The following is a 20,120-nucleotide window of genomic DNA, read 5'->3' on the forward strand; positions in this document are numbered from 1 at the left end:
TACGTAGCCTTGTCGCGGTCTTAGGATCACATGAGTGTCTGCCGGACCAAACTCCAGGCAGGTGTCGCTGACAGAGAACGCTTGCAGGTCCCCGACCCTCTTGATGGAGGCGAGCACGATCAGGAGGGCCGTCTTCAGGGAGAGGGCCCTGAGTCCGACTGATTCTAGCGCTCGAAGGGAGGTCTCTGAAGGCTCGAGAGGACCACTGAGAGACCCAGCAGGGGAACAGGCTTGGCCGGGAGGGATTTAACCTCCGGGCGCCACTTAGGAACCTGATAATTAAGTCGTGCTTACCCAAAGACTTGCCGTCTGCTGTGTCGTGGTGGACCGCGATAGCGGCTACATACACCTTCAAGGTGGATAATTAAGATAATTAAAAAATGCTGTAGTGTGGTGCCCCTTGGATAGGATCAGTGGAATTTACAGAAAACTCATACATGTTTTCCTCAAACATTTTAAATGTACGTGTGTAGTCAACGTGTATTAGTAATGGACAGTTTTCAGCTGTGTTTACAAACCCAACCAGAAAGCAACGTGTAATTTTATTTTCTTCATTATCACAGCTTTGTATGGGGGCTCATCTACCTTCACCTCTATGAAATGGCACACGTCTTCATTCGTTTAGTATCTTGGCACAGCGATTGTTGTGGATTTTGATTAAACCATGATGTTGGTTTACTTGGAATCAAAACAAATTCTTCAAATACAGTATTCATGGACATGCTAAATTTGATAATCAAAAACATTTATAATCTTTCCTTTACCATGACATTCTGTATCGCTAAATAACTGAGGTTTATTTTACACTAAGCAGTTCTCCAATTTTGAAATAACGTGAAACGTAGACAGTCCCCAAATATTGTTGATATGAGGGACAATAATAATCTGAATTTAACTTTAGAAGTCTGTTCGCTTGAATTCTGATATCTGTTTTTAGGTAGTAATAAATGACTTAAATTCCTCAAGCTCTGACATTTTACAGATACGGGGGCAGCAAAGACGATCATGCTGATCCACATCAATAGATGGCAGTACAGTGTGCACTATGCTAGCTAGAGAACTACTGAATGCCCCTTTGAATAGAAGTGGCCCGTCTCTGCTAAATCATCTCTATTATCATTCAGTAATACATTATGTAGAGCATTTTTGTAATGGAAAACAGTACCCTAAACACGTTTAAAAACTATAAATACAAAATAGAAACATTTATAAATGAAAAATTATATAACGATATGAATGATATTCCCTCACTCGGACTGTTTAATGTGGTGTTAAACTAGTTTACACTAGTTTATACTACATTTTTAGTCTGCTCTGTCCATTGATCCGGGCAGTGTTTTGTTCTGCTTTTGACAAGTTTGCTGTTTGATATTGCTTAAAAGAAAACAGCAGCACATGAATGGAAAGAGAGAGAGAGAGAGAGTTAGCCGACTCTGTAGTTGCACCAGCAGTGCGACCTATAAAACAAATGTAGATGTATCGGCAGTCTGGTGCCCTGCTTCTCATTCTGTTCATGCAGTATATTGTATTTATCGTATTCTGTGCATAGTATGTGGATTTTAAGTCAGGGATGGAGTAGTGTGTGTGCGTGTGTGTGCGTGTGTGTGTGTTCTGCAGTGTTCTCTTGTGTCTGGAGCCTTGAGTTGAACATGTCAAAGCTGAGATTGATAACTGCCCAAAATACTTCCACTCACATTACACTCACACACACATTCTTCAGTATTACTCACTTGAGTTTATTCCTCATTTTTGCTTTAAACCGCATCATATGTTGGGCTTATTTATATTCCTAAACACTTGTACAATCTGCCCTAGACACTTGAAATGTGAATTATGTAACAGGAAACATTCCAGGTTAATTGCAGGCAAGTATTTCAGAAAGTATTTTTCTTAAAGCATTTACATAAAATAGGGCTGTCGATATAACACGTTAAGTGTGATAATTACATAAAAAATTAAAGTGTTAAAAAATGTGCAATTAATTATGCCTTCTGGCCAGTAAGTAAATTCCATAATATAAGTGTGTGTTTTCCTACATCTGAGCAATTCAAGCTTGAAGTACATGTAACTACATATCTTTACAAGCTGCTGATGCTCTACAGGGAGCAGTCAGCACGCCACAAGCAACCTCACAAGCAGCACAGCCACAGAATGAGAGCTGCTCACACAGGACGGGTTCTTTCTGTCAAACCGAACAATGAAGACAGTGGGAGTGTTTGGGAAATGTGTTAGGAAAATAATTATTTGTGCAGTTTTGTTTAGCCACTAGTGGCACAGACGTTACACACCGTTAAGTCATTGGTTCTCAATTTGTTGTGGTCCTGCCCCCCTTTGAAACTAGAAGAACTCCTATAAAAGGTAGTGATTCTTACGAAAGTCATATTTTTACTCCAAAACTAAAAGAAACAAGTTCGAAATTATATTTTGCATATAGAAAATAAGAAAATAACTATTTTTAGGGCTATTAAAAATGTTCACATTATTTTCATGACAGTACACACATTTGACCCCAATTCTCATTACTGCAATGTGAATAAGATAATCATTATGATATTTTAAATACCACAGCATGTATTTTTTACTTAGTAAATTATTCACAGTTGTACACCTTTGGCATTTTTATTTTCACTGATTTTAATTTAAAAAAATAATTATTCTATGGCTGTATTACAGTTAAAAAATTAGCAATTGTAATGAGAATCTTTATTGAAAACTATGGGAATAGTAAAAATAAAACACCTGGACACGTTGTGGTAATGTGGATAAAATGTAGTAAAATGTCCTAAATATTGGCTTCTTTTTAATGCAAAATACAATCACCCATAATCTGATTGAAAAAATGAATGAAAAATCGTGTTTAATTATTTATTGTAAAACTGCTTTAAAAAACATTGCATTTAGTTTCATTCTCTCTCTCTCACTCTCACTCTCTCTTTCTCTGATGAATAACAGAAAACACATTGTAATTAAAAAACACAACGAACCCTGCATGCATTCTTTCAGTTTTCACTTTTTTCCTGAATAATGAAAAGTTACACTTTACACTCATATTGAGATAAATAAAATAAAAATAAAACCTTTTTTTCACTGGGCCAGCATTGTTATTTTATTTTTATGTGTGAGTTCTGTGTTACAAAAATATATAAAACTGTAATTGCTTACTTTTTGAAATATCCAAAATAGAACAAACACAAAAAGTATACTACAAATACAAACCCTTTAGCAGGCTTTTCCTGCATAGAGAATTACTAGGCGGCCACCTCCATCTAATTTAGTGCTGCCTCTGGCTGTCTGCAAAACTCTGGCGGGTATCTTCATGGAAAACACTATTTGGTGGAGCGTTGTGTCTGATAGCACAGATCACAGCTTGGCAATATATCTTTATTTTATCCTTAATTAAAGTTCATATAATATGGTAACGTGACATGTAAATAAGCACAAACACCAAAACTGTCATGAATGTTCAACCAGTCGCAGAGGAGACCCAATCTGAGCGGGAGTCGAGACCAGAGAGATATAAAGTTCCGCCGGCTGACGCACACTGTAACACAGAGACGCTCGTCTCTCACCCCCGCTGTCTGCAGCTCGCAACATGTTGCATCATTGATGAGATCATCATGGTAAGATCAATCTTATGTGAAAAATAACACTAAATTGACAACATCAATAATATATATATATATATATATTGGTTTTGGATAGACTAGATTGACAAATGCTTATCAATAATACTCTTATGGCTAAAATGTTTACAGTGTTCAGTGACTAAAATATCAATATGACTAAATGTCAACAGTTTTCATTGACTAAAACTACATTAAAATGCCCAGACATTGTCAACTAAAACTAGTTAAAAAATAGGATAAGGTTGATTAAATATGATAAAAACTAAATAGGACATTTGACACCTAAGACTAAATTAAAAAACAGCTGACAAAATGAACACTATTATTCAGTTGCCAGGTCATTAGGAGTGTATTAACACAATGCCAATGTTTATGTGTTTTTAACATCATTTTTTGGATCAGTATGGTACCACCTCTGCCTCATTTTGAGCCAGGAAAAACCGGACCAGATCGAAATATAAGTGTTAATTTACTGAAAATGTTCCTCTTTACCCATTTAAATCTGGCGGGGACACAAGAACGTCTTTGTTTTAAATAGTCACTAACAAACAAATAAAAATAAATTAATAAAATTGCACTTTTATATGTTTTGAATACTATTCTGACTATTGTTTTCCTCTTTTGTAAGTCGCTTTGGATAAAAGCGTCTGCCAAATGAATTAATGTAAATGTTTACATACGCACGGCTGACGCCATATATGGAGAGGGCGACGGAGAAGAAATTGTGCACAAACTTCGTTCAAAATAAAATGCATTCAAATGTGCATTCTTGCACAGATGCTTAAATTAATTTGGTGGAGCTTACAGATTATTGCTGTGCAGGAGAAGAAGAGTTTTTGTGTGACAGATATTCAACTCTAGTTTCCATATGCGTCTGTGTGTTTGTGAGTAATGGGGTGTGTGCTGTGTGTTTACAGGAGGAATGCCTGCTCAGAAGCCAAGTACGGACGTGCAGGAAGCTGCAGTGAGCACGCTTCACAGCATGCAGTCCGACAGCACCACCACCAACATCCTGGCCTCTGTCAAAGAACAGGTAGCATCTCACCTCACGGCACAGGCCTGTATTTGTCTAATTTCAATGTGTTTATTTCTCTGCTGTCTGCCTGTGTGATTTTGAATGTAGTGTGTAAATGACCATCAGCTGGGGAAAGTGGTCACAGCGGACTCCATCAGCCTGACCACTGCTACAGCATTACCTGCAGTCTGTGTTCTAAGTTGTAGCGAGAGCATGCAAAGGAAAAGGCAATGCAAAACATACATTGTACATCCAACTTCATATCTTGTAAATAATAATTAACTTATTCCTCATTAAACCTCATTGTGAGTCCCCAGTGTATTTCAGGCTTGTTTATGTTTAAAAGTCCTAAGATATGCACCACATTTTCATATTTTCTGGTTATGATATGTGAAGTATCACATTTTCACGTCACAATAATTGCTGAAGCTTCTACCACTGTATACGGTATTATCACTGTATTGAATTCCATTACAAAAACCGCCGTTATTATTTATAGGACATAGTATTATCTGATTCCAACTTCCAAATACGAGATGCAAACGCTACTGTGTAAATAGCAGAGTTTTAGCGAACGAATCTCAGGCCACTAGAAAGCAAGCTACATATTATCTGCAAATGGCAACAAGTGTTCACTTTTTTTGTCGTTTTAGTTGTCACTTTGCTAGTAGTCTTTTAAAGTGTAGTCTCTCAGTTTTCAAAAACTGTTTGGAAAAATGAGCAGAACTGTCACAACTTACATTTAACTCGCTGTATTGCACACAATGATTGTTCCCTTGGATGAGCGGACATGTTAGAGGTGCTCCTGTGTTTCGCTGTCACTTTTCTGCCATATTTTTTACACAAAAGGAAATTTAAGAATTATTTACTGTATTTTGAAGTGTCCAAGATAACAATATTGTGTATGTTTATTACTGTGATATACCCTTTAACTGCATACTGTCACATGCCTACTGGTTATTATTATGATTTTGTTTGAAAACTAAAACTGCATCTGTAGTTTGTAGCCTGTATGTCTGTGGCTTTCATGGTAAGAAAAGACAAAGTTTTTTTTAACAATCCATTATCGATTTAAAATTTATCAGCCGATTATTCAGTTATCAGTCTTTTCCCCCACCTTAGTTATCAGTATTAGTAAAATCCACTATCGGTTGTTAAACTAATCTAAAGTGTTAAATGTATGCACACGTGTGCAAGACTAGTTGACTAGTCAACTAAACGGTTCTGCACTATTCACTCAACTATTTTCAATAAATATGCCTGTTAAATATTCACTAACATCGATTCAGTGAATGCGTGTCATATTCTATATTTAATGTTCAATGTTCACACAATGTTTTTAGGCTGTTTTCTGACGTTTCGTACTTTTTAGACTAGTTGACTAGTCGAGTTTAAACTACATGTTACACAATATAAAGCATGAAGAATTCACAAATAACGTCAAAAAATGATCAAATACTTTAGTAGTTACAGTATATTCAGTGCTGTAATATCTGGAGCTCAGGTTTTCAGGACAGTTTCTCATATTGTTTATGTTGATACTGTTACGATCCCTGGTTGTCTGCCCCGTGTTTTCCGTGTCACCGTTACCATGTTCCATTCTGTCATTGTGTGCACCTGATTCTCGTTTGTATCCTCATGTGTCTGTGTATTTAAACCCTGCCTGTTCCTCCATTACCTTGTCGTTCGTTGTTTCTACTGTTTTGATGTCGCTGATGTTGCCCGTGTTCTTTCCAGCCGTGTTCAACCAGTTCGTGTTCCCTAGATGTTTTCGTGTTTTTAGTTTCATTTTACCCATCGTGGTTATTTCCTTTGTTCCAGTCATGTTTGTTTTCACTTTGTCTTCAATAAACCGCACGTAGATCCAAACTCCTTGTCTGCCTAATCCTGTACGCATAACAGATACATCTTTTAATACGTTTAAATTAAACGTTCGTACTTTTTAATGTTTAAATACTTTGTTCACGTTTAGTGTGTTTCAGCTTGATACATGTTTATGTCATTTTGCAAAATATGTTTTTGTTTCAGTAAGAAATATTGATGAAATAGTATGCCATTTTTGTTAGTAAAATTTACTAACATGAATAAATATGACATGACGAAATATTGGTGATTTTTAAAATAAATCTTTGTCAAAACACAAAAATTATTACAAAAAACAATGCAAGTATTTAGTGTGTCATTTTACTAGCTTTCCAAATGCAAGCAGGTTTTCCAAATCCTCCCCCCTCCTGCCTTTGACCAGACAAAGAGAACGTTGCGCCCCAGTCTCACACTTCTGATGAGGTCATCCTTGGCTTACTTGTTGAACTCTGTAATTTTACATCCAAAAAATGATAAACTTTAATAATGTGTAAGAGAGAGGTGGAAGAGTTCATTCTCAATTCCTTTTCCTCTCCTTTATGTCATGCAGCCAAATCTCCTATTGTTGACTGTTGTCAACAGGAAATGAATCCGTATTGGAGAGCACCTAACCGTGTCACTTCCTCTTCCTCTGTAAGGAAACTCATGGAAAGTCTCACTCTGTTTTGTCTTTCTGTTTGTTAAATCACTCCCTCTGTGTATGGAAAGCAGAGGAGAGAACAGAACAGAGTGCTTGCACAGAGAATTGAGCTCTCACACTGCAAACCATCCCGTCGAGAGAGACGGAGGGAGAGAGGTGAGGGAGATCTGATTGTGAGGTTTTTCTGTGACTGTAGTGCCGACCGGACTGCTGTAAATATGCTGCTGTGTTTTAAAGTGTCCGGATTCAGTGCTGTCACAGTGAGGATACTAAACTCTTTTGCTTTTTGATTAGTGTTACTTTCTTTTCCTTTTTTCTAGTTTCTCCTCAGAGTCTCTCTCACATCTCATCTGCTCCGTGTCCGTGCATGAACACTTAAGCATCATTAGTGTTTCTGGAACAACATAGTTAGAGTTTCAGACTCTCATGTCTGAATGTTTCTTTTCTCCTTTTTCAACTCTTCACTCTTTCAGATGAATTTGCTACACATTCATATTTCTGCCACCTTTTTAGTCCCAACGGTATTTGCAGAAAAGTTATTGTGAGGTCTTGTTTCTTTGCCAATAAGTATGTCTGATTTTTATCATCCTAACCTCGTGCGACCCTGACTGTGTGTTTTGTCTTCGGTATAAGCTATGCATAGTGTAATTTAATTTAAACTGACTGATCTCAGTTCAGGACACACTGAACTAAATTAAGTTTAACCCTTTAAATCATTATGTTTTTTACATTGAAACCTTTTTGAGTCAAAATACTCGCAAAATGCCACACTGCTAAACAATGTACACTATTGTGTACTTGAGCTCTATTTTTCCTTTAGAAATCCTATATTTACTGTGCATTATCACATCCAAGAGCTGAAAAGTGTTGCTTTCAATGGCTTTATATGGAATTAGGATGAAAATAAGGAGCTTTTCAAACTGTTCTGAGACCAGAGCAGACAGCATTAAGTCATTCACTAAATAGGGAGCAAGGGAAAATCTTATAGTTTTCCTATGCAGTCAAGTGCTTTCACGCCTCACATTCGACCAAAAGTTCGGTTTCAGGCTACAGAGGATGTTTGGATCACTCAACACATTTGACAGCATGAGACAATGATCAGTACATAGATTCAGAATTTATAATGTATCATTTTATTTTAACATGGTTGGCAGTGATTGGACGATGCTGGTCATTATTCTGATTGGCAAAATGCTTCACCATTGTTTATTTGACTGTGCAAAGAGAGAACACTGAGATTTCTGCCCCAAGTAGAAAACAAATAAATAAATTGTAACAAGTCAAGTCAAATCATATAATTTTATTTGTAGTTTTTTATTTGTTCTTTTCTCAATACACATTGTTCCAAAACAGCTTTACAGAATATCAGCTTTAATGTTTGTAAAGTCTTAAATACATGAATAACCAACACTCCTGGAAATATAAAACAATTTGATAAAAAAAAAATAATGTGCCTTTCTATAGCTTGGTATTATTTACAATTTCCCAACTTAGCCCCTCTGTCCCCAAATGAGGAAATCAATTTGCTTTTAAATGTTTTTTGTTGTTGTTTTTTTTCCATGTTCAATTGTTGCTACTAGTTGCAAATCAAAAAAGGAAATGGAAAATGTATGCTGCAGGTCTCAGGAGGAAAATGCATGATATGAATTATTTCAAATAATATTTTTTAAACTTTCAGCATGTTTTAGCACATGAATCGGTAGTGATGGAGAATGTTTGTTCTTTATAATTATTATTAGTGGTTAACCAATATGGATTTTTCAATGGATGATGCCAATTCTGATGAGCAGAGAGTGGAGTGGCTGATATAATGCCACTAATATTATCTGGTAAGAACTAATAAAAGTTAATTTTAGCAAATGTGGTATAATAATTGGCATTGAAAAAAAAAGAAAAAAAAAGAAAACAATATTTAACTTATATCTTTTTTTATACAGTAGAAGGTCATCCGGTGTCAACTCAAGCAGAGGTCCCCGGCTCAAACCTTTGTGTTTGATCTTTTTTTGGTGGTGAAACTTAAACACGAATGATGATGAAAACCAAAATATTAAATGTTATGGATCAATATTTTCTCTTATTTTGTAGAGGGTTCTGCTCCAAAATTCTAGGCGAATATTATCATTTTGATTCCCCTATACAAGATAATGGATTACACATTAAATATTGATACATGACATTTCAGATTTTAGCCTTCATCATTATTGAAGTTTGTCTTTCTTCAGATAAAGTAATATCAAAATGAAACAATTCCAGTCAGGACAGTTTTTAGAATTTGTTTGATTTGACATGGAATTACTCTATATCATGTCAAAATGGCCAAATATATGCCACGTTAGTGTGCTTCTGTTTTATTGCTGTGTGTGTAGTCTGTCTTTCAATTGTTAAATCTCTTTAAAAAAAAAAAAAAAAAATATTATAAACTGATTACACAAAATTCATTTTAAAATAATCAAACAAATCCTTGTGTTTTCATGAATGCGGCTTTCATCAGAGCACATTCACATGCTTTACATCAATTACTATTAGCAGAGTAGATGTAATTCATTGTGTTTTATGTTTTCTTAGTTTCTCCCTAGACTCTAGATTTCATCAGGTCTGGTCATCATCTTATCAGTGGACTTTGGACACTCCTCAAAATCTAACAAATACCAGTAGATCTGTGTGTCTAACAAAGCAGCAAAAACCCACCATAATCACTTGAAACTCTTGCTGTTATAGAGAAATGCACACACACACACACTTATGGTGTTTGTCATTAGGGTGTGGAGCTGAGGTTAAATGTTCATGGTCTTATCTGTGTTCAGTACTCTTACACTGATCAATGTGTGTTTCAGTGTCTGATTGAAAATGCAGCAGGTAAGAGCTCCTCTCTGAATTGTTAAGGTCTTACATTAGTATTTTTAGATTTATTTTCTCTTTTAAAAGATAAAAGGTGATGAGTCAGTGGTAGTTTGTCTCTTAAATTATACTTTTCCAAACCCTGATTTATTTATCCTGCTGAAAAGACAATTTAAAGCAACATGACTGTCATCTCACAGTTTATGTACAGTAACTACGAGCATGAATGTTGTCTGTGTCAGTAGATCTGGTTTCGGATGTCATGCCTGTATAAATGTCACTACGTACTATGTTTACATCTCTTATTTACACTAGAACAGCAAACAAAAACACATTAATTTTGCTTTGTTTACACCTCTCATCCACACTAGAACCACAAACAAAAGCGTTTAATTTTGCTTTGTTTACCCCTCTCATCCACACTAGATCGACAAACAAAAGCGTTTTAATATTGCTATGTTTACGCCTCTCATCCACACTAGAACGACAAACAAAAGCGTTTTAATATTGCTATGTTTACGCCTCTCATCCACACTAGAACCACAAACAAAAGCGTTTTAATATTGCTTTGTTTACCCCTCTCATCCACACTAGATCGACAAACAAAAGCGTTTTAATATTGCTATGTTTACGCCTCTCATCCACACTAGAACGACAAACAAAAGCGTTTTAATATTGCTATGTTTACGCCTCTCATCCACACTAGAACCACAAACAAAAGCGTTTTAATATTGCTTTGTTTACCCCTCTCATCCACACTAGATCGACAAACAAAAGCGTTTTAATATTGCTATGTTTACCCCTCTCATCCACACTAGAACGACAAACAAAAGCGTTTTAATATTGCTATGTTTACGCCTCTCATCCACACTAGAACCACAAACAAAAGCGTTTTAATATTGCTTTGTTTACCCCTCTCATCCACACTAGATCGACAAACAAAAGCGTTTTAATATTGCTATGTTTACGCCTCTCATCCACACTAGAACGACAAACAAAAACGTTTTAATTTTACTTTGTTAACGCCTCTCATCCACACTAGAACCACAAACAAAAGCGTTTTAATATTGCTTTGTTAACGCCTCTCATCCACACTAGAACGACAAACAAAAGCGTTTTAATATTGCTGTTTATGCCTCTCATCCACACAAGAACGACAAACAAAATGTTTTTAATATTGCTATGTTTACGCCTCTCATCCACACTAGATCGACAAACAAAAGCGTTTTAATATTGCTTTGTTAACGTCTCTCATCCACACTAGAACGACAAACAAAAACGTTTTAATTTTGCTTTGTTAACGCCTCTCATCCACACTAGAACGACAAACAAAAGCGTTTTAATATTGCTTTGTTTACCCCTCTCATCCACACTAGATCGAAAAACAAAACCGTTTTAATATTGCTATGTTTACGCCTCTCATCCACACTAGAACGACAAACAAAAACGTTTTAATATTGCTTTGTTTACCCCTCTCATCCACACTAGAACGACAAACAAAGGCGTTTTAATATTGCTGTTTACGCCTCTCATCCACACAAGAACGACAAACAAAAGCGTTTTAATATTGCTGTTTACGCCTCTCATCCACACTAGAACGACAAACAAAAGCGTTTTAATATTGCTATGTTTACGCCTCTCATCCACACTAGAACGACAAACAAAAGCGTTTTAATTTTGCTATGTTTACCCCTCTCATCCACACAGGAACGACAAACAAAAGCGTTTTAATATTGCTATGTTTACCCCTCTCATCCACACTAGAACGACAAGCAAAAGCGTTTTAATTTTGCTGTTTACGCCTCTCATCCACACAAGAACGAAAAAACAAAAGCGTTTTAATATTGCTATGTTTACGCCTCTCATCCACACTAGAACGACAAACAAAAGCGTTTTAATATTGCTATGTTTACGCCTCTCATCCACACTAGAACGACAAACAAAAGCATTTTAATATTGCTATGTTTACCCCTCTCATCCACACAAGAACGACAAACAAAAGCGTTTTAATATTGCTATGTTTACCCCTCTCATCCACACTAGAACGACAAGCAAAAGCGTTTTAATTTTGCTGTTTACACCTCTCATCCACACAAGAACGAAAAAACAAAAGCGTTTTAATATTGCTATGTTTACGCCTCTCATCCACACTAGAACGACAAACAAAAGCGTTTTAATATTGCTATGTTTACGCCTCTCATCCACACTAGAACGACAAACAAAAGCATTTTAATATTGCTATGTTTACCCCTCTCATCCACACTAGAACCACAAACAAAAGCGTTTTAATATTGCTATGTTTACGCCTCTCATCCACACTAGAACGACAAACAAAAGCGTTTTAATTTTGCTTTGTTTACGCCTCTCATCCACACTAGAACCACAAACAAAAGTGTTTTAATATTGCTATGTTTACGCCTCTCATCCACACTAGAACCACAAACAAAAACGTTCTAATTTTGCTTTGTTTACGCCTCTCTTCCACACTAGAACGACAAACAAAACGTTTTAATATTGCTTTGTTTACGCCTCTCATCCACACTAGAACGACAAACAAAACGTTTTAATATTGCTTTGTTTACCCCTCTCATCCACACTAGAACCACAAACAAAACGTTTTAATATTGCTTTGTTTACGCCTCTCATCCACACTAGAACCACAAACAAAAACGTTCTAATTTTGCTTTGTTTACGCCTCTCATCCACACTAGAACGACAAACAAAAACGTTCTAATTTTGCTTTGTTTACGCCTCTCATCCACACTAGAACCACAAACAAAAACGTTCTAATTTTGCTTTGTTTACGCCTCTCATCCACACTAGAACGACAAACAAAACGTTTTAATATTGCTTTGTTTACGCCTCTCATCCACACTAGAACGACAAACAAAACGTTTTAATATTGCTTTGTTTACCCCTCTCATCCACACTAGAACCACAAACAAAAATGTTTTAATATTGCTATGTTTACGCCTCTCATCCACACTAGAACCACAAACAAAAGCGTTTTAATTTTGCTTTGTTAACGCCTCTCATCCACACTAGAACGACAAACAAAAGCGTTTTAATATTGCTATGTTTACGCCTCTCATCCACACTAGAACAACAAACAAAAACGTTTTAATTTTGCTATGTTTACGCCTCTCATCCACACTAGATCGACAAACAAAAGTGTTTTAATATTGCTTTGTTTACCCCTCTCATCCACACTAGAACGACAAACAAAAGTGTTTTAATATTGCTTTGTTTACGCCTCTCATCCACACTAGAACGACAAACAAAAGCGTTTTAATATTGCTTTGTTTACGCCTCTCATCCACACTAGACGACAAACAAAAACGTTTTAATTTTGCTTTGTTAACGCCTCTCATCCACACTAGAACGACAAACAAAAGCGTTTTAATATTGCTGTTTATGCCTCTCATCCACACAAGAACGACAAACAAAAATGTTTTAATATTGCTTTGTTTACCCCTCTCATCCACACTAGATCGACAAACAAAAGTGTTTTAATATTGCTTTGTTTACCCCTCTCATCCACACTAGAACGACAAACAAAAGTGTTTTAATATTGCTTTGTTTACCCCTCTCATCCACACTAGAACGACAAACAAAAGTGTTTTAATATTGCTTTGTTTACCCCTCTCATCCACACTAGAACGACAAACAAAAGTGTTTTAATATTGCTTTGTTTACCCCTCTCATCCACACTAGATCGACAAACAAAAGTGTTTTAATATTGCTTTGTTTACGCCTCTCATCCACACTAGATCGACAAACAAAAGTGTTTTAATATTGCTTTGTTTACCCCTCTCATCCACACTAGAACGACAAACAAAAGTGTTTTAATATTGCTTTGTTTACCCCTCTCATCCACACTAGATCTACAAACAAAACCGTTTTAATATTGCTATGTTTACGCCTCTCATCCACACTAGAACGACAAACAAAAACGTTTTAATATTGCTATGTTTACCCCTCTCATCCAAACTAGAACGACAAACAAAAACGTTTTAATATTGCTTTGTTTACGCCTCTCATCCACACTAGAACGACAAACAAAAGCGTTTTAATTTTGCTTTGTTTACTCCTCTCATCCACACTAGAACGACAAACAAAAGCGTTTTAATTTTGCTTTGTTTACTCCTCTTATCCACACTAGAACGACAAACAAAAATATTTTAAAAGAAATTTGTTTATGCCTCTCATCCACATTAGAGCGACAAACAAAAACATAGTAATTTAGCTGTTTACGCATCTAATCCACACTAGAATGGCAAAGAAAAACACATTAAATTTGCTACATTTACTCCTCTAATTCGCACTAGAACCGTAAACAAAAACATATAGATTTATCTGTCTATGCCTGTAATTCACACTATAATGGCAAACAAAAGTCCCTGCAAATGCCCCAAGGCCATCTAGAGTCACCAATGCTGCCAGAGTGAGCCGTGAAAATGTGCACAGATGGGGTTTGATAAATGCATGCATCCCCCTGGTCCACAGCCTGGTTCTCCATTCTCTGTTAAATCGACACAACAGGGTCTTATAATGTTTGTGCGCTTTATCACTGAGATGAACCTATCCCTGTCATGGACAGAACCTGTCCCAGCATGTCCTATAATGCACATAATCACATAAAGTACCTCGTAGGTAAAGTGTTGTCTCTGACCCATATCAATAAGATGGTCTCTTCTTGTCTATGTGGGTGTTTTTGGCCCGAATAAGCTTCACCAGACTTTATGTTGAAAGTCAGTCTGGCTTGCGAGACTGGGCGGGGACAATCCAGCACAGCAGCAAAGCTGTCTCAAGCCATAGACCAGCATTCCAGCTTCCACAACACACAACATAAAGTAAGCTCAGCCATAGTTTTGTTGAAGATGTTTGCCAAGGTCTCCTTACTGTTGATGTCTTTATAAATAACAGCAAGTGTGGTCAAAATGAGCTACCATCCACATGTTGATGAGCCTGAAGTATGTTCTCCTGCAGGGTGGAGTTCACATGCTTGTGGGATGAGACACACTTAAAACACAGGTGATGAATTTCTTCTGCTTGTGTTAATAGAATGAGGCAGTACGAGGTTAAAGTAGGCTGTGATATTTTTCAAGTCTTGGATCAAGTCACGTGTTACTGTTCCTGAAAATACCAGGGGAATTTCCACCATTTGCTTTGCTACAGTTCATTACACTCTGAGAATTTCAAAGTGTGCAGAGTTGTAACTAATTTGTATTGCAGGCAGAGGTGCATAAACATTTGTTTATGTGTATGAATGTCTGGTCTGACAGACTCGGCTGGTACAAGGAGACTGCCTTTGATTTTGTGCATTCCGGATCTAATCGGTCCTGTTCGACCACTTTGCCTTTTAAAGTATAGTCTTCTAACTGTGAGTGAAAATGAGGGTGTTTGACGTGTGCACACTAAGACTGCTTTGCAAAACTCTTTTAGTACAGTCAACGGCAGGCATGTGCCGAGGACTATCGACAGACGAGGACTAAACACGTGGTGACAAACTCTTTGCCGTGCGTGGACAATCAAATCTGACTGTGCTGATGATGTCATTTGCATCATGCATACTGTGCACGATCACCAACACGTATTATTAAAAATAATATTATTATATTATATTACAAAATTTTTGGTGATTTCCAAACACAACAGTGTGCGTAGTTGAACTAAGACTAAAATGTACCACAAAGATAAATATTTTAGATATTTGTAACCTAAATATTTTAAGATTTAAAATATTTAAATGATTATTGATACCATCCTTCCCCTATGCAATATTCTCAAAGCCTTAAAGGAAATCATAGGCCAATTTCATGAATTTATTTTGAAGTTAAACAGATATTATAGGTAGGGCATTTATGAAGCTACATAAGAATAAATGGCCTCATCTTAAGGTGTACATGTGCATTAGGCTTTCACTGTAGTCAAATTTATGTGTATGGCAATTAATTTTCATCCTACATTTTGTAATTGTGACTGCTCTAATCACATGGAAGAATATATACAGACATATATAAATAGAGTATATACTGTATATGCACACACAACGGGGCTAATCTAGATGAGTCAAAACCACTTTTTGTATAAACTGATCAACAACATAAACCTGAAAATCCTGCTGAAACACATAGTGCAATCACTAATAGAATGGATTTGAACCAACCAGTAGCTATCATAAAACATTAGTTTAAATAGCAGCCATAGCATTTATTAAAGTGTCCCTCAAGGGTTAGTGCTCGGCCCTCTTCTCTTCTTGATATACATAACCCGCCCTCGGTTCGTCCCCTCTAACCCCGCTGGGGTCTGCCCACTTTTCAAGCATTTTTCAAATATTGCTAGTGGGTGGAGTCAGACTCTGAGCAGGGGTTTAGTTACCCTTTAAGTTCTCACAAAAATCTTTCAAATCTTTCAAAGAGTTCAAATTAACAAATTTCACATTGAAATCCTGTAGTCATTGTTCTGGCTCTATATACAGGCATGAAATCTTCATGACCAAGGAATCTTTGAGATGTGGGTAGAGAAGTTTACCTGGTTATCAAACAATACTTCCTGCCTGTCCTGGTTGGTGTTGTACAGTGTACAGCTATTCAGCTTTACAGTGATGTTGTGGTCAGCTGATGAGTGGACTGGGATGACAAGGATTTTTGTCTTTAACACAGATGTGTATAATCTGCATAGCAGAGATAGGAGAAGCCTTGTGCCTTCACTGTTGGTTCCAGTGAAGTTATGTATATCAAGAAGAGAAGAGGGCCGAGCACTAACCCTTGAGGGACACTTTAATAAATGCTATGGCTGCTATTTAAACTAATGTTTTATGATAGCTACTGGTTGGTTCAAATCCATTCTATTAGTGATTGCACTATGTGTTTCAGCAGGATTTTCAGGTTTATGTTGTTGATCAGTTTATACAAAAAGTGGTTTTGACTCATCTAGATTAGCCCCGTTGTGTGTGCATATACAGTATATACTCTATTTATATATGTCTGTATATATTCTTCCATCAGCGTTTGTTGCCCGGTGGCTTTCGAAATTGTGCGCTATCTCACACACACGTTGACACACATACACATATACGCATTACGTACACTCTTACTCGCTAGTGAAAAACAGAGCCGTCTTGTCAGAGCACACCTTCATCTCAGTGGGGTTGAAAACAGTTTTTAAGGTTTACAACGACAATCTATATACAAAAATGGCAACACTCGCCGCTGCTGTGAAGTGCTTATACTTGCCAATTTTGTAGCAATTTCACTTCTGACTAAATCGGCAACAATTAATGGTAATCTCACACTCATTCTCTCTTAGTTTCTGAGTTTCTCTCTTTCAATTACTCAAACACAAATACACACTTACAATACACACAAACACACTACCTCATTACTTCAATAAGTGCTCCAGTAAAGCATTACATGCCTTGCAATCCTCTGTAGGGTAATTACAGATGTGGACTCAATCAGTTAAAATGGGTATTTTGCACGCATTTTACCACCCTAATATGTAGGGTAATTTGCACGCATGCTGAATTTAGGAGGGAATTTTGTCTCGAAATATGTGAGCTATGAACTAAATTAAACTGTCCTTATTAGGTAAGGAAACGTATAACGGAATTAGTCGCATTTGACAACCATTATAAATTAGATAAATGACAAACAACTAGATTATTTTTCTTAATAGATTCTCCACCATTGAAAAAATAATACAACGTCTAATTCTATCAGCTCTCAATTTCTACTGTTTAATAAACTGTAAGGAATTAGCTTTAATAAGTGAATTATGATTAATTTTCTTATTGGAGTGATATTATTCTCATGGCTTATTGAAAATAATATCTCATGTATTTAAGTACAGCGTTGAAGCGAAATCTTTCAGAAACAGGGATGAGATTATTTATCAAAATATACCACAGTCAAGTCGTCTTTGAACACAGATAAACTTTATTACTATTCTAAACATAAATCTTATCTATCACATATATACATGAGACAGGTTGGTGAGAAGTGACAGAATGTTAAATAAATTATCAGTACAGTGAAAATGAACTATGGAGTCTGTTGACAAAGCCTTGAGAACCATTTAACCTTCTTTGAGTCTACATCGATTTGCAATCGGATTACCCAGATTATTTGATTAATCCACCAGCACTTTGAGCACAATATTGGAGATGTACTTGCGTGCCGTGGTGTTTCCTTGCCTTCTTTGTATTGCTTGGTTCTTGGCCCTTGGTTGAAAGTTTGTTACGTCAATATTTTGACTTCTGTATGGTCAAAGTTTTATGTATGTATGAATTAGGTTAATTGTGATGCAAGGCCTTCTCACTCCTTCTCGGGATGTCGAGTCCCGAGCTCTCGAGGATCTCACATGGTGCGTACAGGCAGAAGAGCGAAGAGACGAGATGAAGAAGCAAGAGAGAAAGAGCAGCCGAAGAGGAGAGCAAGAGTGAGACTTCTTCCTATTTGGAACTATTTGAACTGAGATTGGCAGCATCCTCCAAAGGTGTCCTGCACCAATCAGAAGTGACTTTTCAGAGTCACATGGTCAACTGGGCTATCTTTTCCGACAGTTGGGTTATGGTTATGGTTTCAGGCTCTTAAGAATTTCCCACTCAAAAATAGTGCATATTTAATCATGAGCTTTTATATCACATCGCTACACACATTTTAATGAGGTCCATCATTCTATAATCATTCATTTGTCAGGTACAAACATTACCACTGTTCAAAGTGATTTTCAGCATTATCTAGCAAGGCTATATTAAGATGAAATGTCTTAGAGTTGTGCAAATCTGATGGTCCCTGTTACCTTACAAAAGAGAAGTCTGCTTTAACTCTGTGTGGAAGATCAGGTTGCAGAGGGGCGTTTTTGACCAATCAGGACGCCTGGGCTGTTTGATTTATGACGGTGAAGAATTCCAGGACTGCAAAGGTTGAAAAATCTAGAATCAAGTCATATTGTTTCAATTCTTATGCGTGTATAATCCAACACCTCCATTGACTTGGCCTGGACTGTATAAAAGCAAGACGCTGAATCCATGGTGGAAGAAGTTCCATTCACAAGAGCTCCGTTGCAGGTTGTGGCTGTTTTACCACCTCATGTGCACATTATTTTTAAATAATTTAACGGCCTGTCGTCAATTATTCATTACATAAACAGTATATATATATATATATATATAATATATATAACAATTACCAACAAAATGTCGGAACTTTCCTCTTTCCAGGACCGATGATCATAACATTGACAACTAATTGCTTGTACACTGTTATGTGGCTGTGTGTTGTTCATTTAGGGTTTTCTGTCTGGGTTTTGTGTGTGTGTGTGTGTGTGTTTTGAAGGGCTCATATAGATCCAAGGGTTTGTATCTGTGTAGGGTGTCCATATGTGTGTGAGACAGATGGATGGGTCAGAGGGTGGGCAGCTCCTCTTCCTGTGGGGATGGTCGTGAGAGGAAGTGTGGGTGTTGTGTTTACAGCCACACATTTGTCAACAGATTGAGAAGAGGGTGCTTATGGTGATCTTTACTGCTGCTCGGTTATCCTGCATTACAGCACACCACTATATGAGGATTGCTGCACCTCACTAATTTTTTTTCCCCTTCAAGTAAAAGCGCATTGTGCCAGCCCAGAGCCAGAGAATTGCTTTTATCAGCTGATAAAAGAGATTGGCCGATGCATTGGTGACATTGCTTGTAACTTCACAACACTGGCACAGCATTCTCTGTGAAAATATCATTATAAAAATGGGCTGTAAATACTGTAAATATTTCAGTTATGAGTATTGATCATGAATTTATTTCAAAAATATAACCGTGAAAACAAAACACAATATACAGATGTGCTAAAAGATAATTTTACTAGTTGATAACCACCTTTGAATACACATTTTAATGTCTTAAGATATCTAAAAGTTGATGTACCAGCAGCTACCAAGGCTGTACAGTGTGACAGTTGTGCTCCCATTTACTATTAAAAATTATAATATGCACTGGAAAATTTTTAACCCATTCGTACATGTGTGATAAATGTAAAATTTTGTCCCCAATCTATGGTTAACTCATCCCGGCACTTACTGCATATCATCACAAACACAATAGTAATCAATAGTTATTTTGTTGCCAAGCCTTTTTCCTCCT

General features: G+C 36.7%; 1 protein-coding gene across 4 annotated transcripts in view; it reads left to right on the plus strand.

Moving 5' to 3' along the window:
* The window catches only part of LOC127658759 (plakophilin-4-like), a 129,715-nt gene that overhangs the window by 61,268 nt on the left and 48,327 nt on the right, over positions 1-20,120 (plus strand). For 3 of the 4 annotated variants that reach the window (XM_052148248.1, XM_052148246.1, XM_052148247.1), the window contains exon 2: positions 4,544-4,659. In XM_052148248.1, the coding sequence (XP_052004208.1) occupies positions 4,544-4,659 (116 nt within the window). Of the gene's footprint in view, positions 1-4,543; positions 4,660-7,150; positions 7,301-20,120 lie in introns of those variants that run through there. The other variant, XM_052148249.1, reaches the window with a different exon arrangement.

The sequence above is a fragment of the Xyrauchen texanus genome, chromosome 18 (genome assembly GCF_025860055.1).
Source record: "Xyrauchen texanus isolate HMW12.3.18 chromosome 18, RBS_HiC_50CHRs, whole genome shotgun sequence".
Classification (NCBI taxonomy): domain Eukaryota; kingdom Metazoa; phylum Chordata; class Actinopteri; order Cypriniformes; family Catostomidae; genus Xyrauchen; species Xyrauchen texanus.